The 19200-nt window shown below is 39.7% G+C and overlaps 1 protein-coding gene across 1 annotated transcript in view; it reads right to left on the reverse strand.

Moving 5' to 3' along the window:
• si:ch211-186j3.6 (neural-cadherin) overlaps positions 1-19200 on the reverse strand; it is a 266619-nt gene that overhangs the window by 180776 nt on the left and 66643 nt on the right. Inside the window, exons 2-5 of the mRNA XM_018697417.2 lie at positions 14756-14953; positions 11737-11962; positions 9619-9823; positions 3658-3769 (exon numbers count right to left, since the gene is read on the reverse strand). Of these exons, the coding sequence (XP_018552933.1) occupies positions 3658-3769; positions 9619-9823; positions 11737-11962; positions 14756-14953 (741 nt within the window). The remainder of the gene's footprint in view (positions 1-3657; positions 3770-9618; positions 9824-11736; positions 11963-14755; positions 14954-19200) is intronic.

The raw sequence follows: 19200 nt of genomic DNA on the forward strand, positions 1-19200 counted from the left end.
GGGCGGTCCAGTTTTAGGTGCACTCAGAACTGGACTTAGCAGAATTAACTGTATGTATTGTACCAATCATTTAACCATTTTAAACATTAAGCATTTTTGAGGATGTCTGAAACTTAATGAGAAAGACAGAGGTGCTTTTGGCAATGGTGCATTTTGCTTGAGCTATTTTTTCCCTTCACTAAGCTTGAAAGTTAATTACCCATGCTCAAATTTGAAAATTGAAAGCTCTGGAAATCTCGGATACATATACTCTTTGAGACGTTATGATGAACAGATACAGTCTGTTCGTGACATTTTTAATATTTAATAGTGGGAGCTCCATATATAGATTTTAATTAGCTTCTTTTTTTTTCCACCAAAGATGCTCATAAAAGTATGGACAACCCTCTCCTCTCCCCACCCAAATGAACAAACACTTACATGCATGTGGGTGGGCACACACGCGCGTGCGTGCACACACACACACACACACGCACGCACAGCAGGGGGAAACTTCTCGCCTCCCTTTGTGCACCTGTTGATGGCAGCAAGCTGAGCACCTGCTGTGCCTCCTACAGCATACACCTCACTCCCTCATTCACTTAGTAGGATTTACTAGCATTTTATTTTTTAATTATCTTTTTTTTCTAGTGTTTGCTAAATTGTCATTGGAACACCAAATTTTTTCTCATCATTATTTGCATAGTTTTAGAGATGGACATTCGTGGTCCCCATAGGATGCTGATAATGCTAACATGCTACAGGTGAAGGACATAGTAAACTTTACACTGTACATACTTAACATCACCACGTTAGCACTGTCATTGTGCATTTATTAGCGTTTAGCTCAAAGCACAGTGTGTGTCATACTGTTCATGACAGGACTGCCAGTGAAAAGAAAACAGAACAAATCAAAGGCACTGTCTGCTGGTTTACTGCACTGTCAACACATACTTAACAGTTAAATGCATCCTCTGTGTGTTGTCTGGTGAGTTTAAAACATCTAAGAATGCTCTAATTACCAGTAACGTGATTATTCTTTCTCTGTTCTTTTATATTTTTATATATTCAATGTTGCATTTGTCAGACAAACAAAGTTACTGTTTAGCTGAGCTGGTGTAGCTCTATTGTTGATCCATTTGCTTTGTTGAACTGCCCCATTGGGCTGAAAAATCATTGTTTTTGTGTTGGTCCTGAATGGATTTATCGCACACAGCCTCTCTTGATGTAGTATTCATCATGTTGTGTCTGTTTTGAGCCTGGTGAGTGCTCTCTGCTAATTGCTTCAGTTGGCTCTGATTATTTTCAGTACTTGATTCATATACAGCGTGCCTTTTTCGCGCACTAAAATACTGTAGAGCTGTAGAGTATGGTGACATGGTCGACCACAAAACACTCATCTCATCTCACTCTATCAAGTACAATATTGGCAAAGCGTTCATATGAGAACTAACTGAGTAAAAAACTCACAAAAACTTTCAGACTTACACAAGGAAAAACAAAATTGCTCTCATTTGTTGTTGTTTTTTTCACATTTCTATAAAAGTGCACCACCACTTTGGAAAAATTCACCCTTCCTGAGGTCACATGACACCATCATGGCTCGAGAGAAATCCAAGAATGACAAAAGGGCAAACACATAAACACTGATCGATTGGTGTGGCCAGGAAATGTTTGCAATTCCATTTTAACATAAAAACTTTCAGGAGAAAAATACAGATACATTTTTGTTAATGGGAAATAATTCAAACCTACTGTTCTCCCTATGCCAGAGCACATGCTCTGTGTTTAGATGCTAATTGAAATGACATTTTAAAACTTGCATCAATGACAAATTTTCACCTGGCAGCAACCTGAGAAGTCACTCCTCTAATTAAAGAGCAACAAAAAGTTCTGGATTGATTGTTTATGTTATTTCTTTATTAGGCATATGTCTTGTGTAACATAACAGCATGTCATATCTACATCGTGTTGTGTCAGTTTATCACAGCCCTCCTCATGATTGAGATTTGTCAGTGTGACTTTCTGTATTAAAAAAAAAAAAAAGGTTACTACCTCTATGTTTTCAGATGAGACAAAACTCTACTTAAATCAAACTGCCTGTGCAATTTCTGTTTCAACAAAATTGTTTGAAACACTCAACAAATGTGTTAGTTTTACTCATCTTAATTACCTTCTCTTATGTGCAATGTTCAGCTATAAAGATAATATGACTATTTTTTAGCTTCACTGTTATTTGGTGTGACACTGTGCATGTCTGTAAACTATGTGCATGTTACTCATTTCCCCCCATTATGAAATAGTGACTAATGGTGTTAATGACAGTAGGTGAGGGTGATTGCAATGATCACAGCACATACGAGCAAGAACACAGCACAAAAACAACAAAGCTGTGTAATGTGAATCCAACCCAAAAGTTTTCTGCCTGCAGCCTAAGCTAATGAGCACTGCCAGCGAAGTGTCATAACTGCAGTCATTAATAATTTACGTGCTGCATGTGGTGTTTTATTTCTCTGCATTTTGTTCTTGTCAATACTCATTTGCAGCCCTACTGGTGTTTCCATTTTTAGCCTACAGTAAGTAAACCTGTTTATTATGCTTTGAGCATCACTGTGTTTTGAGTTGTAAACAGGATGATCCTGGGCTGTTTTTAAAGTGGAAATATTGTTTTATTAATCATGCAATTTGGACAAATAATTACACTTTTTTAAGATATCTATTTTATTTAAATGGCTACCAGAGCAGTCGTCGTGCAAGGTGTAGAGAGACAGAGCGATGTGAAATGGTTTGCTGTCAGTTTTATTGGCAGCCTGTCAGAACCTAAAAACAGACAGGGCTTCTCAGCGTCTCAAGTCACGCTGTGATAGATCAGATTGTGATAAGTCGTACCCACAACAGTTACCATTACCATTTTCCTCCTTCCTTAATGAAACTTAAGCATCCTTGTGTGGAAATTGGGTCGTTACAGGAGAGAAGAGGATAGAGCAGCTCTACTGATGGAAGTGCCAGTAATTTCACGGCTGCCGGTGCTGACAAGTACCTACTCACTTTCCTGACCAGTCAAAACACATGAATGTTAAAAAAAAAAAGCCCTGCCGCTCTTATTTTGTTCTGAAAGCCGCTGCAGCAGGTCTTTACAAACATTTACATATGACAGACACCACACAGGGACACATTAGCCTACTGAGATGCACCTGATCTAGTTTTACTTTCAGGGACTCCAGGTAAAATCTGTACTGTCTAGGATTTTAAAATCCTCTAATATAAACATAAGTAAAACAAACACCGCTTACTAATTCATAGTGAGTGTTAACTGATGATATTTGAGCACAGTGGGGAAACACACACACACACACACACCACTACAGCAGCATTTTCCCACAATAACATCATGATTTATGTATACAGTATTGTGTTTATCAGATACATATTAAGACGTAATCGCAATTAGAGCACCAGAACACCCTAAATTTTCAACAGTGCATGTGAATTTTAAATTGGTGAAGTTAAATAGTAAGATAACATAAAGCAGCAGCAAAGTGCATTCCCAATTCCACTTACAACACATCCAAAAGAACAACAACAAAAAAAACAGTGGGAAAGGGAATTTTTTGTTTGTTTTAGAAAGATGTAATTTTACAAAAAATGAGTCTCATGACATTTGTCTGGACATCTCACCTTGCAGCAGGGAGGTTGCTGTTGTCACAGTCTCTGGTACACCGTCTTTGCTGTAAATGGACTGGAGGAACTCTGGGACACAGTCGTTCTCATCGACAATAACAACTCGTACCTGAAAGAGAAGTGAGGAAAAGAGAGGTGAGATTGAAGGACCAAGAGAGATGTGGGGGAAGCAAGGCAGGGGGCTGGGTTAAAGGCATCAAGTGTAACCTTTATAAATTCCTATTACATGCAGTCATCAAATCCCAGTGCCAGAAAATATTACAGGTGAAAAACTGTCAACATGGTGTGATTATTCCACCTGCAGTTCACCTTGTTATTCTACAAAATTCCTGTTTGAAACTGCATGGGAAAAATGTGAATTTATGTCATCATCCATCTGTAACATTTTATTTAACAGAAAACATAACAAAAATATGAAAAAATGAAAACGGCTGTAGAGTTTCCGCATTCCTGAGCTCAAAAAAGAACATTTTTTAGTAGCGCTGTTACTGTATCTACATGTGCTAAAACTGGCCATGCAATCACAAGTGGAAATTCTGGAGATTAAAAGTCACACTGGGTTCGTGTTATGAAAATTTTTAAATCTGGGATTACTACTTCAGGCACCATCCAGCATTGGTTTTCTTTGGGTCCAGAGTCGTTTTCATCTGCAAGTAACCCAAATTAACCCTATCCCCTACCAAAAGGAAGCCTCATCCCAGCCTCCTCCAAAGGCATACCCTGACCCCGATCCCTTTGGTTTATTTACCCCTCCTCAGTGTGGGAGCTGCTGCAGAGTCTGCACTGTGTTCCCTTCAGTAGGTCAGCAGAGAATGCAATCTTGTGCAGTTTTTTTTTTCCAGAAGCCCTGAGCTAACAAATGAGAGCGGATCAGTGTGCAAAAATGAATTTGTACGGCGTGAGCATGTCGGTGGGTGCGTGCGTGAGACGCTGTAATGCTGTTCAGTTCATTAGGGACATGAAGGCAAACACAGCATCTTCTACCAGATGTTGACTGCCTGATTGCAGCATTCAGGAGGAATAAATACAGACATGGGCTGGCAGGCAAGTCCATCTGACCCCACATCTTATATCACCCCCACCTTCCCCAAAAAATACAAAAAAAAAAAACAAAACACACACACACACAGTACTGCAGAGCACTCTCTGATACACACACACACACACACACACACACACACACACACACACACAAATACACACTGTGAGTGGTGTGTAAATACCACTGGTATTAAGTCCTGGTAGGTAAGATGAAATTCTGTAATATCAGTTAATCCCTCTGCAAAGATCAGCTTCGAAGCAACGGACAACAAAATAAAATCTGACCATGTCAACTCCCTGAGGTGATTTGGTGTGTTTGCCAGTGACTGTCAATCTTTGTTTGCCTGTGTGTGTGTGTGTGTGTGTTTGCATGCCACAGTGAGTGAGCCTATGTGCGAGTACGACAGGAAATGATGAGGGTTCTATATATATGTGATATATGAACTTACAGTATGTGTGTGTACAAGGTTGAGGAAAAGCAAGATTGAATGAGAAGAGAGGGGAAGTCAGCCGTAATAAAGCAAGATGAGCTTAAAACACACGCACACAGACATGAGCACGCGCGCACACACACACTCGGGGCAGCTGCAGGCAGGTCTCAGGCTGGTTAGGTAACTAATGGTGCTGATGAGCTATCACTCCTGGAGGGAGAAACTTGGAAACTACCTGCAAATTAAAGTCATGCTCAGTGGCTCCAGTCCACACAAATATACCACCTCTGTTCGCTGTTTTCGGCAGACAGAGACAGGTTTCTGAAAAGCAGAATAAAATCAAAAGCAAAAAGGGACAGCTACACAAATTGAAAGCAGTTGCATTATTTCTAAAGTCCTTTTTGGGAAAACAAATGAATTATGATGCTAACGAGATGCCTTCCTCTGGACAAAATGAGCAGGTGAGCTGTCAGTCACCATCACAGCATGTCCAGTAAACGTGTCCCATCTCTGAAATCAAGCATACATACAAGGGGTGGCATTAGTTAGACCTTTCCCCCGTGTTCTCCCATGTTTTCACCTCTTCCTTTCTGTGTCTTCTGTCTCTTATCTGCTATATGGTTTAGTTTATACCTCTGTGTAGGATCAACACACAGCCTACGCTGCAGCCTACACAAGGGTCCTACGCTGTTGTGAGCTAACACACGCCAACACACAAGCAGGTGGTATAGTTTCTGTGCCACTGTTTCTTCATGTACTTAACGTTGGAGATGGAGCTAATGAATGTTGAACAACAGTTCCTTTAGTGATAATACTGCAAGGCAGTAAAGGAGACGACACTGGAGGAGATGGTGTGTAGGACCATTCAACCGATTGGAAAAGTGGACCAATCACAGCTGTTGCGGTCCACTTAGGCGTGGCTTCTTGATTGCTGCCCCCGCCAATTCAGTGCACACCTGAGACTCATCTGTCTATCCACTACCCATCAGCTGCATTATTTTAACCCCGACTCTTCTCCCTAGTCTTTGCCAGATTGTTCAGTCACTCAGTGCGGGATTAAAGCTACAGCCTTCTTTCTTTTGAGCTCCATGTCTTGCCAGTTTACCCGTTTCCCCTGGAATAACAGTTGTCTGCCTGTGTCATAGGTTCAACACCCACACCTTGCCAGTCACCAGCCTCCTCCTCCTCCTCTGCCAGTCCTGTTTGGAATCGCTGCCTGCCTCTGATTCTGTGTTCTGCCCATTCAGTCCAGCCATTTTAAACTAAACTTAACAGTTCATTGTTTTTAATTGCTTACCATTCTCAAGATGGTGGGTTTTACATAACAGAGTAGGGTGAGTGCATAGATGTGCATGCTGCAAATGGATGCAAAGAGTAACATGTCAATGGGGCGTTGAAAACTCTCATCTATAGAGGTAGATATTTTGATTTAGTTTCTGTCTACATCTCTTTGTTAACCTAGATAAAAAAGAAACCAGTGTGAGTGTAGGTATTGTTTGTAGACCTGAGCAGGGCTGGTGCAATCATGCAGTCAAGTCATTGACACTGCAGGGAATAAGTGGAGAACCAGTGGAAAGCAAGTCAAGCCCACCTGTGTTTTGGGTATTACTAATATAAGGCCTACATCCTTTTTCTTGTTGATTGGCAACCAGGGTGTTTCTACATGGCCTGTTTGCAGCTGGTACAGCTACAAGGCATAGCATGACAATTTCAATTTCATTGACAGAAACAGTAATTTTACAGAGCAGAATGTGGAAGTTGCTGGAATACTGTTTTCTTGGTTGTTTAGTTTACCATTCTTGCTCTGTACTGCAGTGATTCCAAAGATTTTTTTGACTTATCCTTTAAAGCAGAAAATCTAAATCACATTACCATGTGGGAAAGTGTGTCTCCAGGATTGGTTAGGTTTAACAGTTTATAGAGTGGCACTGCAATGTTCAGTTGTCATGTGTGTTTGTTCAGTTTACATCTTTCCAACACAGGCTGTATCAAAGGCACACAAATTAACACTTCATAGGAATTTTAACTGGAGGGTAATTTAGGGTAAGTCCAGGTGGCTGTAATCCAGATATCCTCAGTTTGAATCCAGCTGGTGAAATTAGCTCCATTAAAAAGATAAATAGTTTTGTTTTTAGTTGTCAAAAGAAAACTGTAGGAATCCATAGACCGCAGTTCTGCCCTGGTCTGAGACAGTGGAGCTATTTGCTGTTTAGCTACATAGCTAACATTACTTGGCTAACGTTAGCTTAATTCACGATATATGATTCATAAAATCATATATCGTCCCATCCTAATCCCTGTGAATGCAGCAGTGGAAGACGTTGATTGTTACATGCTCTCCTCTCAACTCTGGAGAGTTACTACAGCATCACATTCACACCCTCCATGAGTTTATGTTTATTCTGTGTATATTTGTTTTGTTTATTTTATCCCGAGGAAGTCTGTTTTCTAAAAATAATGAGAGATTTAATAAGTCCAGTCCTGCAGTTATGAGCATGCAGTTTTCTTTTATTAAACTTTAATTTATGGAATATATCAATGGAATTCTGTTGGTGTATTAATCTGCTACTTTGCTTTCATAAATATTTCATCCTTGTCAGTAATCATCTATAGTATATTTCAATATTTAATCTAGTACATCCAGTGATGATAGAACACCCATTACTCAGCTTCTATCTATCAGCTATACCCAACGACACACATCTGGAAAACAGTGTTTTTACCTTAGATTTGATGTGCTCACAAAGAAAAGCACTGTTGTGTCTTCAATGTTTCCAGTAAAAGACAATAACTTCATTATTTTATTTTTGATTCTAGCTGTATCATTGATTTTAATTTATCAGTTTTTTTGATATTCCAAAACTAAAACCAGCAGCCTGAAGTATATTCTATATCCTTCTGGCATTAAGTCTGTTACCACATAACATTATAGCCGAATATGAACAGCTGAGTGTGCACCCCGGCTCACGATGACCATACACTATCTCAGTAAATGTAGTGTGTGGTGTACAACTGAGTGTACATCCTGCCTTACCAAAACCATGCACTATATCAATAAACCACTTAAGCTTTGTTGTAGCCATTCAGTCCTCCATTATCCTCTCAATTGTTCCAATGTGATGTAATGACTGATACTGTCATTCTGTGCAGGAGGCAGCAAAAAGCAAGTATGAGGGTATTAAAGCTACCTTAAAGCACAGAGCATCTGTAAAAGCTTTACTCTGTCAACAAGATTAGCTTACACAACACCATTTTTCCACTGCTGATACAGAACAGTAAACACTCAGTACTGGCCAGTAAATCCTTTTTACTGATCAAGATCACTTAAAGCATTTTCAGACCAACATGTTTGGGACTAGCTCAAACAGTTCCTCACACACAGAGTAGTTTCTATCTGGTGGTGTTGAAGGGCCTGGGGTTGCAGTCTAGAAGGTGCAGGTGTTTCAGCATAGGACAACGTGTGGAAGTTCAAAAAGCTTACCCTGGCTTCAGAGAGCAGGCATAGGGCTGAGGGGGCTGGCTACCTGGGGCAGGAGTGTGGGTAGACGAGGGCAAGTACCAGTTCTCTACCAATTCCTTTCTTTCTTTCATTTTTTCCATCTGTCTTTCTCCTCTCACTATTGAATCCAGCAGACCTCATCTCATTCCTTCACTTTTCTCTTCTTCTCTCTCTCACTCCATACAGGCTCTTGGTGCTCTGCAGTCCACTGAGACCCAGAGTGGAGCAGTTGAGGACAGATCAGTTCAGCAGAACATGTTTTAGCCTGAAGCCAGAGTAATGATGGAAACCAGACCAGATGCATTGATGCCTGCAGCGGTCAGCCGCTGTTCTCTCTCACTTCCTGACAACATGAGGAAGTCATCGGGAATCCCAGTGCAGTCATTCCAGACAGACAAGTCTATTTGGGTTTGACTGGAGACAATGCTTAATGCTTTTAGACTAAAAATGGAAATGTACACTAGTTCTTCAGTTTGAGAATTTTAATCACAGAAAAAGAAAAAGAAAAAGAGAGAGAGAGACTAATCAGAAGGCCCCAAAACCAAATGATCATTTCCACAGCAACAGATCTAACAGGATCTCAGCAAAGGTTAAACAAAAAAAAAATTAAATAAATAAAAGCCAGCCTGAATGCCTGTTTAGCACAAGGATGTCTCACAGTAGTCTGATTTTTTTGACCTTGTCTTATTATTTTATTGTCTGCAAGATAAATCATAATCAACAGTACACCAGCTACCACTGTACTGGGTCTACACTTCTGTACCAGTACAGCAGATCATATTCAACTCTGCTGCAGGAGAAAAGAGTGAAATGAAATCACTTGTTTGGTTGAGGACTTGTCAGATATTGTTTGGAGCGTGCTCAGTCTGTGTAAGATGACGAGACAACCTTGTAATGTCAAAAATCTTTGAGTTTTGAGGTTTGTCCAGTCATTGAATTTGACAGCAGAAATGTGACTTGGAATTCACATCATGCACACACACAAACCTCTGCTGCGCTGCTCATGCTGTCCAGGCCCTCGCTGGCTCGCACCAGCAGCAAGTAGCGATGCTGGTCGCTCTCGTAGTCGATGGGGCGGGTCAGGCTGATTTCACCCGTCTCCGCTGAGATGGAGAAGAGGCTGCTGGGATTGATGAGGAGGCTGTAGCTGATTGGTTTCTTCTGGAAAGACACAGCAGGTGTGACCAGGAAGCTGCAGAGACATGGTGAGAAAGTTCATCATCTACTGAATGTGCAGTACAGGGTGGGGTAGATGAGCAGAAAATATCTGCATGGTTAAATGGATGTCCTCCAAACATGCTTGTATGTTAGAGTGGCGTAGAGAAGAACTCTGTTCCACTATGGGAAATTAACCATAATCTGGAGCTTCGCATAACCTGAACTGAGGAGGCACGAAGGCGGATGTTGTTATTTTACAGCAATAATAATGGATATTTTTCACATTTACACAAAATGACTTTTAAATGTCATTATCATTACATTCAGAGAAAAAAAAAAAACATACAAGACCACTCAAATGTAACTGGAAATATTATAAAACCAGCAGAATACTTCCCAACACTGTGCAAACAATTAAGTTTATTCAGACAAATAAATGACAAGACAGCAAAACACAAACATTGGATATTCTGAATCAGACCACTTGTATTTGGAAACTAACTTGTTTCCAAATACAAGTGTTGTAGCTGATTGCACATCCTGCATTATCAGTGTTTTGCCATATTGCAAACAAACTGTTGCATTCCAGCTGGCATACCTGGAAATTAGGATTCAGCACCACCTCCTAAGCAGTGGCTGACAGTGGCTACAGGTTAAGTCACAAGTTAACTTACTGTAGTTGGGAAAGTGTGAAAGCAAAGCCATGCAGAACAAACCAGAGATGAATACAGAAGAGCCAAATATTTAAGAGTTAAGTGTACTCCAGTATGTGCCAAATAGACCTCAGAAGATTAGAATGAAAATTCAATTACAGTAGATTTCTGTAATTTAGTATATTATAATATAGTATATTAAAAAGCTTCAATAACAATGTTCCAACAAATAGTTGCACAAAAGAGGACACAATATGATCATTGATATTTTTTTTCACAATTCCAACAAAATTCTATAACTGAAATAAGATGTCATACCTCATCTAAAGTGAGTGGAAGAAGACCAGATAAGTAGAGAATAGACTGACTGAGAATAGAGAGAAAAGTGAAGTGAAGAGCAGCAAAGAGAATAGTACAAAAGAGTCAAGCACATTTCTGTACAGTGTCCACCGGAGTAGCACTGAGTACACTGTGGCAGCAGGGGTGGGGGCGTACAGCCATAAAATGCTGAGCTAAGTTGGTGTTTGTTATTTATTAGACATGCTATCCAGCCCTTACACAATTTCCATGATGAAATCAGCGTAAACAACAGACTGGAATATCCACTTTACTGGTTTGCCAAATGTGTCAGTCAGACTAAAGAAGCTGGAGGGGGATAATGAGACAAATTCAAGGACACTAGTCATAACTGTACCACTTTACTCAGACCTTAGTATACGTGTGTGTCTGTGTGTGTGCGTGAAAGGGTACTACAGGCCTACACAATATAATGTGTGAAAGCATTCAGGCATGTGACATGCATATTTAAACGCATATCACACTGATAAACACTGTCCTCATATGAAGAGTGCCCATCACTGCATTTCTAATTCAGTTTTTACAATAAAACACTGTGCAACTATGTGTTTAAATCGATACATGAGGACAAAGCTTTTATTCATGTGCTGCACATAATACATGCTCAAGGCTAAATGTGTCACGCTTATAGTTTTGGATCAACTGTATATAGCAGCGTGTAAAACATGAAGATGTGTTAGCAAAGCCAGAGAGAGAAAGACACATTATGCATGCACATCAAATATGTATGATGAATTCATCTTTTCAAACACACAAGCAATCTAGATATCAATTGTGTCTGCGGCAGAAAGACAATGCATGAAAGAAATGTTTGCACAGATGTGTATGAGAGCGGTGATGTGCATATATTAATCCATGTGGATGTCTAGTGGAAAAACGTGGGTTAAAAAAAGATTGGACCAAGCTGTTATTTTTCTGTGTGTATGTGTAAACTCACGGCTGTCCTTCAGGGGTGTTTTCAGGTATGGCAATGGTGAAGGAAGCGTTCGTGAACTGTGGCGGCCGGGCTCCAGCCACCACAGAGACCACGGCGGGGGCGCTGCGGCTGCCCAGCTGGTCGGCGGCCACCACTGTCAGCAGGTACTCCCTGTCCCGCTGCAAGGGAAGGCCTGTGGTTCGCACCTGGCCGCTCTTTCTGTCTACTTCAAAACGACCATCACCACCTGCAGGTAAAAACAATATGTTTGCTGATTGGAGTTTGAGTACACATTTCCAACATGTTCTCCAGAAAGTGCACACAAGAGTATTTACTAGATTTGTTGGACAAGATATGGAAGACCAATAGATCAAAGACAATATATCTAAACAAAAACAATACACACATAAGAGTAGGGCATAAAAGGAATAAAAGGTAATGGAATGCAGGTTCAAAATAATCTTTCATGTATAATAGATAATCCAACATGTGTGCGAGGACACTGAAAGAACAGTGAAAGGGAAGAGGTGACAGATAACTATAGATCAGTGTCTAAACCCAACCGGTCACGGTAGACGGCCGCCCACCCTGAGTCCGCTTCTGCTTGAGGTTTCTCTTAAAAGGAAGTTTTTCCTTGCCACAGTCGCCTAGTGCTTGCTCATGGTGGGATCTGGTGGGTTTCTCTCTGTAAATTTTTATAAGATAAAGAGTACAGTCTAGACCTGCTCTATATGTACAATGCCTTGAGATAACTTCTGTTGTGAATTGGCACTATATAAATAAAAACTGACTAGACTTGACTTGACTCAACCTTTTTCAGACCAAGGACCACTTAACCAACAACAACAACAACACAACTAACTCCCCAAATACCACAAAACAATAGGCCTGCTTACCACTCCAACAGTATCTTACAAATTACAGCCTAATAATCCTAATAATCACAGCTTTACAACTAGCATTGTTTACTTGCTCATTCGGTGTCTCTGTATAATATTTCAGCCAATAGGACACACACAAAAAAATGAAACACCACCATGTTTTCTTTCGCTTGACCAAGCTGATCAATAATAACCAAATACTCATAGTAGTGCTAATCAAAGTTTACATTAGCTGATATACGCCGGCTTTTGGCAACTGACAACTGAAAGGATAACTGTGGTATTTTGGAACAAAATAGGCGACAAAACTCTTTGGAATCGGTGCATTATTGATCAAAAACCGTGTAACCGGCAATCACTACCAGACTCCACTGTCAAAAACACTAATTTACGGAGCAGAACACAGAAGCTGCTGGAATACCACTGCCTCCATCCGTTAGTTAGTTTGTGTTATTGTATGACATATGTACAATACAACACACCTAACCACAAAACTGCTTAGCTAGATGTAACTTGACACAACTAAGACATCCAATATCATACATTTATAAAACATGACTTTATTACGCAAACTGGCAAGCCATTGTATGAAAAGTGCTTTCTAAATCTATATGATATTAATTCAAAATGTGATATTTTACAAGTAAAGTCACAAACCACTAGGGGTCACTCACTTTTTGAGAAAGGCTGCTATAGATGGACTTCAATCATAGATATTAACAGAACAGCAGTGAGACTCACAAAGATAATGAGTAGCTAAACTACAGAGATGGCAGAGGATTATTTCATGATGTGAGTTTATCTGTGCTGATCTTGGTTCTTTTCCTCTTTTCTCTGATTTCACATTGAGAGGGCTTTTAGCTTAAAAGGAAAGACTAGCAGGAAACATAACCACCCCTGGATACGTAACAGCCTCTCTTGGTTATAGCTCTGTGTCAACTAGTGCGATGGACTAGAAGGCTGCGGGGGGGAGGGGTCTAAATCTTACTGCCTTACTGTCTTCAAGTGCTGTCAAAAATATCGTAAATGCATGTTGAGCACGTGCCAATGAGGTGATAAATATGACTAGACAGTCAGTTTTCCAAGTTGTTGAGATGTGAAATGCAAAGAGCAGAGTGACTGGAACTGGGATGTTAAAATTCATGACCTGTATATAACATAACAGGGTACAAAAATACTTTCATAAAACTACACTGCATTGACAAAAGTTATCATTTTTGACTTGGGTGTGACCAGACCTCCACAGGATGCCCTGTATCACAAAACCCTGGATCAACAAAATAACTGAAACAAATCCTCAAAAGTGGTACACAAAAGCACTGCGGGAGATGCGATTAAGGCTTTAGTGGATGAAACATCAGTTCAAACCAGTTCAAAGTTTAGTCTACTCTAACATCTCTCTAACATCAACGTTTATGGTTTTTTTTTTTTTTTTTTTTTTGTAATTTCTATTGTCAATTCGTTTTCTGTCATCCCCATGGGGAAAATTGGAAGACTGTCTCTTTATAGGCAGTAGTTTAACTGATTGCAAAATGAGCAGAAGAAATCATTACATGGCAGACAATAAGAAAAACAATTATTTTGTATAGTGGGGAAATGACTTACATTACACTGGAAAATAACTACATGCGCATGAACTACATAGTGACTCAATAGAGGCTCAAATTTCAAAGAGCAATAGAAACAGACTTGATTCTACGTTATGGGAAGTAATCAGAAAAAGTGTTGCCAATGATATGTCTATTCCCAATGATGATACACTTGTCTAAAACCAAGCAAGCCTACAGTAAAAGTTTAGAGATTTTGTATATAAATCAGTTTATTTACTTCAGCAGTCGTAGTAGCTGACATAAGGCTTTGGATTAAAACCCAGTGTTAGTGCCTTTCACAGGGTTAAATGTTGGTTGTCAGTGACTATTTTGCTGCAAACATTTTGACTTGTCATAGCAGAAAAAAAGCACAGGTGTAAGGGCTTACTCTGCTCCATTTAAGCCTCCTAGTGCCAGTGAAGCAGCAGAGACTATACTGGGGTCCTGGCACTCACATGCCTACCCAAACCTCAAGGTAAGGATTTAGGAGTAAGAACTTCCCCTTTCATGAAAATACAATATTAAACTATAAGACATGCAGGAGAAAAGAATTAAAAAGAAAGACCCTACCATCAGACAGGAAGTACTCCACTTCACCATTGTTGCCCTCATCCCCGTCCTGAGCTTGGAGCTTGTAGACCAGTGAGCCTGCAGGGGCGTCAGGTGAAACCACGGCGAGGTAGGGAGCAGGAACCATGCTCCATTCTGGTACATTGTCATTTACATCTGTCACAGTCAACTCCACTCTGACCAAGTACCACTCTGGACCTGGGGAGGGAAGAGCAGGAGAAGAAGGCAGTTTAGAGAAGGTTAATTGATAGACAGTAATTTTAACTAAATGTAAGAAAGAACTACTTTTGGGGTTTTTGAGAATAAGATTAAACTGGAGAAGAAATCATTGCAATACACCCACTACTGGTCAAGAAAAGGCTATTTTTCCAGACCAATAGCTCGCTGAGTTTGCAAAGTTCAGACAGGCCTCCTACACATCCAAGATACATATTTTAGCATGTTACCATTCTTGTCAGTAAGCCTTACTTTGTGTTTGTCTTACACATTTACAATGCATTCCTGCATATACAGTTACATTATAAACAGCGTGTTTGCCAAATTCACTAGTGTTAACAGTAACATTAGCCACATTTAGTAACAAAGAGCATGGCAGTTCATAGCATAGGTTACAGAAACAAAAAACAATTAAACCACATGCTGTCTTGCTCCTGTTGATATTGTTTGTTTCTTTTGGTTTATCTTTAAAGAACATTTCAAGCACCCTTGTCACACACAGACACAGTGAATGACTGACAAAAAAAGAAGCTTGCTAAATTAATTTTACTCCAAATGTCAAAGTGGTTTTGTTCTCTTTTTTGCCTTTTTTTGTCTCTGAGAGTTGCTTTCTCTGTGAGGATTGGCTGCCCGCTAAACAAAGCAAAGCACTGGCACACTTTACACCACATATTATCAATGAATACTATTGCTGTTAAAGACATGGAACAAATGATTGAATGATGATGAAATAGATGAGTAACAGAGTAGGTTAATTAGACATATGCAAATGAAGACCTGGCATGAATTTACAGGTCTTGAGAATAAAGAAAAAATAAGAAACAGGTATCGTATGTGCAAACAATACTTAAGTCATCCAGCATTTTTCCTCTAAACTGCCCTTATTCAGTTTCTCTGGATTCAATTCGACTGTTGTCTCACTCTAATTCCTTCCTCAATATGGACAACAGACAAGAGAAATATGATCCAACTAGTAATTATAATCAGTGCTGCCCAATCTGTGCCCGCAGTAAACAGTAATCATATTGACACTGATAAAACACACTCAGGTCTCACACAGACTTCATCAGAACACACACACACACACACACACACACACACAAAGGAGATGCTGCACAGCAGTGTTTGCTGGTCACAGCAGGGGAGCAGAGGAGTAATTTCAGGGCTGGAGCCAGAGGATTGCTCTGAGTTGTGTCCCTTTTGACACCTGTTGAAAAAAAAATGATTCTCATATGGAACAGTTATGTAACACAATGATATCCCTGCAATTGTCCTACACTTATTTACTGTGGTCTGAACAGCAAGTTCAGACAATGAATTTTTACATTTTACATTCTTTAGCTATAATAACAAACCCATGTAAGGAGGAAAAAATGCCTTTATATGTATGAGAGTGCAGTAAATAATAAAAGGATGAAGGGTGGATAGAAAGAGGAGAGTGGGAGAAAAAAAGGAGCATTTTTAGTAAGAGGGTGCAATCAAGTAATATATAGCACTGCAAGAAAAATAAGAGTTGAGTGTCGCATGAACAGGATTAAGAGTGAAACGCAGAGGCTGAGAAATGACCCTGTGGTTGTTATAGAAACAGCAGAACAACGAAAAGTGGGAGATGGGAGAATTAAGAAGAGAGGGAAAAAGAGAAAAAAAAAAAACAAAAAACAAGCAAGCAATTGCATAAATCAATGGCATTAGAGAAGAGAGGGAGCGGGGGAACGTTACAAGGAAAAACATAAGCGGACATCAAAAGAAGACAGAGAAGCGGAATTAACCAGCCACATCTTACAAAAAAATATAGCACTGCACTTGACTCTGGGGTTGAACCAATGTATTTGTTGATGATCTTGTTCACTCTCACTCTCACTCTCTGTCTCTGTCTCTCCCTCTGTCTCCCCGTCTCCCTCCCTCCCTGTGGTCGTAACAGATTCAGAATTAATTGGCAAAAGGACAATGCAGCTTTGGGGAAGAAGGGACGGCATTACCCAGATAATAAATCACCAGGCTAATATACAGAGCACTATGCCAAAATGCATCTTAGAGACACACACATGCAAGTGCAGACACACACACACACACACACACACACACACACACACACTCACACACACTCCTCTCTCACTAATAACGATCATCAGTGGATTAGTGGCTAATGAAGGACAATAGGGAGATACAGCTTGGTGCTATTGCCATCCCTCACACTAATGCATCTCACTGGATCTAATGATATGTCGCAATCCCTAGAAACAGTGGGACCTGCAATTACTAATAGTGCTACAGAAGGCTTTTTCATGGCCACCAACCTCATTTGCTCCAATAGGCTCCAAGTCCAAGCATTGTTACATGTTCATTTTCTTTCAGTGCTTTCTTGTTATCTTGTTCTAAGACAGCATGTGTGCAGAGTCTTGAAACCCTATGCCCAAACACCTCTGATGAAAAATGCAGGTTGCATTGGCTGCTTTTTGTTCATAGTAATTGATTTTTGTCATTGATCAAAACGCTAACTGTGGCCAAGGATAAATGAAAGTTGCAATTGTGCATTGCAAAGATTCCTCTTTTTTTTCTTTCTTATTCACAGCAGACATTTTAACTGTCATCAGGAAAAGCACAGATGGAAACAGTTACATTGGGGACAACTCTCTTTCAGCAAAAACGTTATTACTTTTATTTGAGTATTTGACAGCTCAAAATGTGTGCTGCCTATTCAACTTTACTTTCACATTTTTCTCCTTGTCATATGCACTACAGCACAAACAATACATGACTTCTGAAGATGATGCAGAAATCAATAAAGATACCATATACTAGTGACAATAATACAGGCAATACATCATCAGTAACAACATAAACAAAAAACAATAAAGTGTACACCACTCATAACCGACTATTCTACTCATATGTTTGCGATTAGCTCATATTGGCCAGTATACCAGTCCAGCTGATGATCAGTCAGTCAGGCTGTACTGTGCCACCCCTCCAGGATGGCTCCTTGATATAATCCTTTATCACAGTATACATGCATTTGTATTGCTATGGGAACATGAACTATGATATAGTTCATTCTCTGAAAAAAATCAATTGAGTGGCTTCTCATGGAAGACAGAATTACACGGGAATGGACAAATTTATATTGTCTCACTGTATATCATCATCACCTCACAGCAAGAAGGTTCCGGGTTCGAGCCCCGGTACAGGCCTGGGGCTTTTCTGTGTAGAGTTTACATGTTCCTACTATGCAACACTAGTTACACCGATTATTAACAAACAACACCAATGCCCTAACAAACACAGCTTTGGCAGGTCTCCACTTTCAAGATTTTCATTGTTTTCCACCAGATAAGATTTGGATGGATATCTGCTGGATGTCTTTACAACAAAGTGTCTTCCATCACAAACAAGAGTACTCCATTGATTTACCACTGAAGTGCTGTAAAAAGATACATCATCATTTTTATTCCGTGTATTCCTCTTCCTTGTCAAAAACCTGGTGCCTGCTTTACACATAATCCAACTTGACATCCATTCCCAGATTTTTTTTTTCAGTTTTAAATTTATAGGCTTCAGCTCCAGCTGACACTCAAGTTTCATCCCTTAAGGCAATTAACCACATTTTATGCCATTTCCTCTCGAACCACAAAAGGCTTTATACCACTTGTCATATGTAACTGGGGCAACCACTAATAATCATTTTCATTACCATTTAATCTGTTCATTATTTTCTCAATTTATTAACTGTTTTGTCAAAAAAAAAAAAAAAAAAAAAAAAGGTGGAGAGAGAGGAACAAATCACCAGAGCCCAAAGTGGTGTCTTCATACTGTATGTCTTGTTTGTTTGACTAACAGTCCAAACCCAAAGTTAAATAATAAATAAATAAATAAAAGATTGCAATGTTTGCATTTTTCATTTTTATGAAAAAAATTGTGAATTTCAATTAGAAAAAAAGTCTGATCTGCTTATCCCCTCAGCCAGAGAGGAAGCACTTGACTCAAATGGCCTCTTTAGAACAAGAAACTATTTGATTTATATAAAATGTGATTTTCCCTTTGAGATACATTAGCTCACACAACACCTCTGGAAGTTCAAAGAGGCTATGATTCGGTATGCAAGCTGTCACCATTAATGATTTGTTAATTACTGGTGGCTTAATGTCAGACTTTTCATACTAGAGACAGAGTCGCTGCTGTACACTCTAGCTGGGTGACGTAAGGGTAAGGACGGATTACACAATAAGAGG

Source organism: Lates calcarifer, linkage group LG2 (genome assembly GCF_001640805.2).
Source record: "Lates calcarifer isolate ASB-BC8 linkage group LG2, TLL_Latcal_v3, whole genome shotgun sequence".
NCBI classification, from domain to species: domain Eukaryota; kingdom Metazoa; phylum Chordata; class Actinopteri; family Centropomidae; genus Lates; species Lates calcarifer.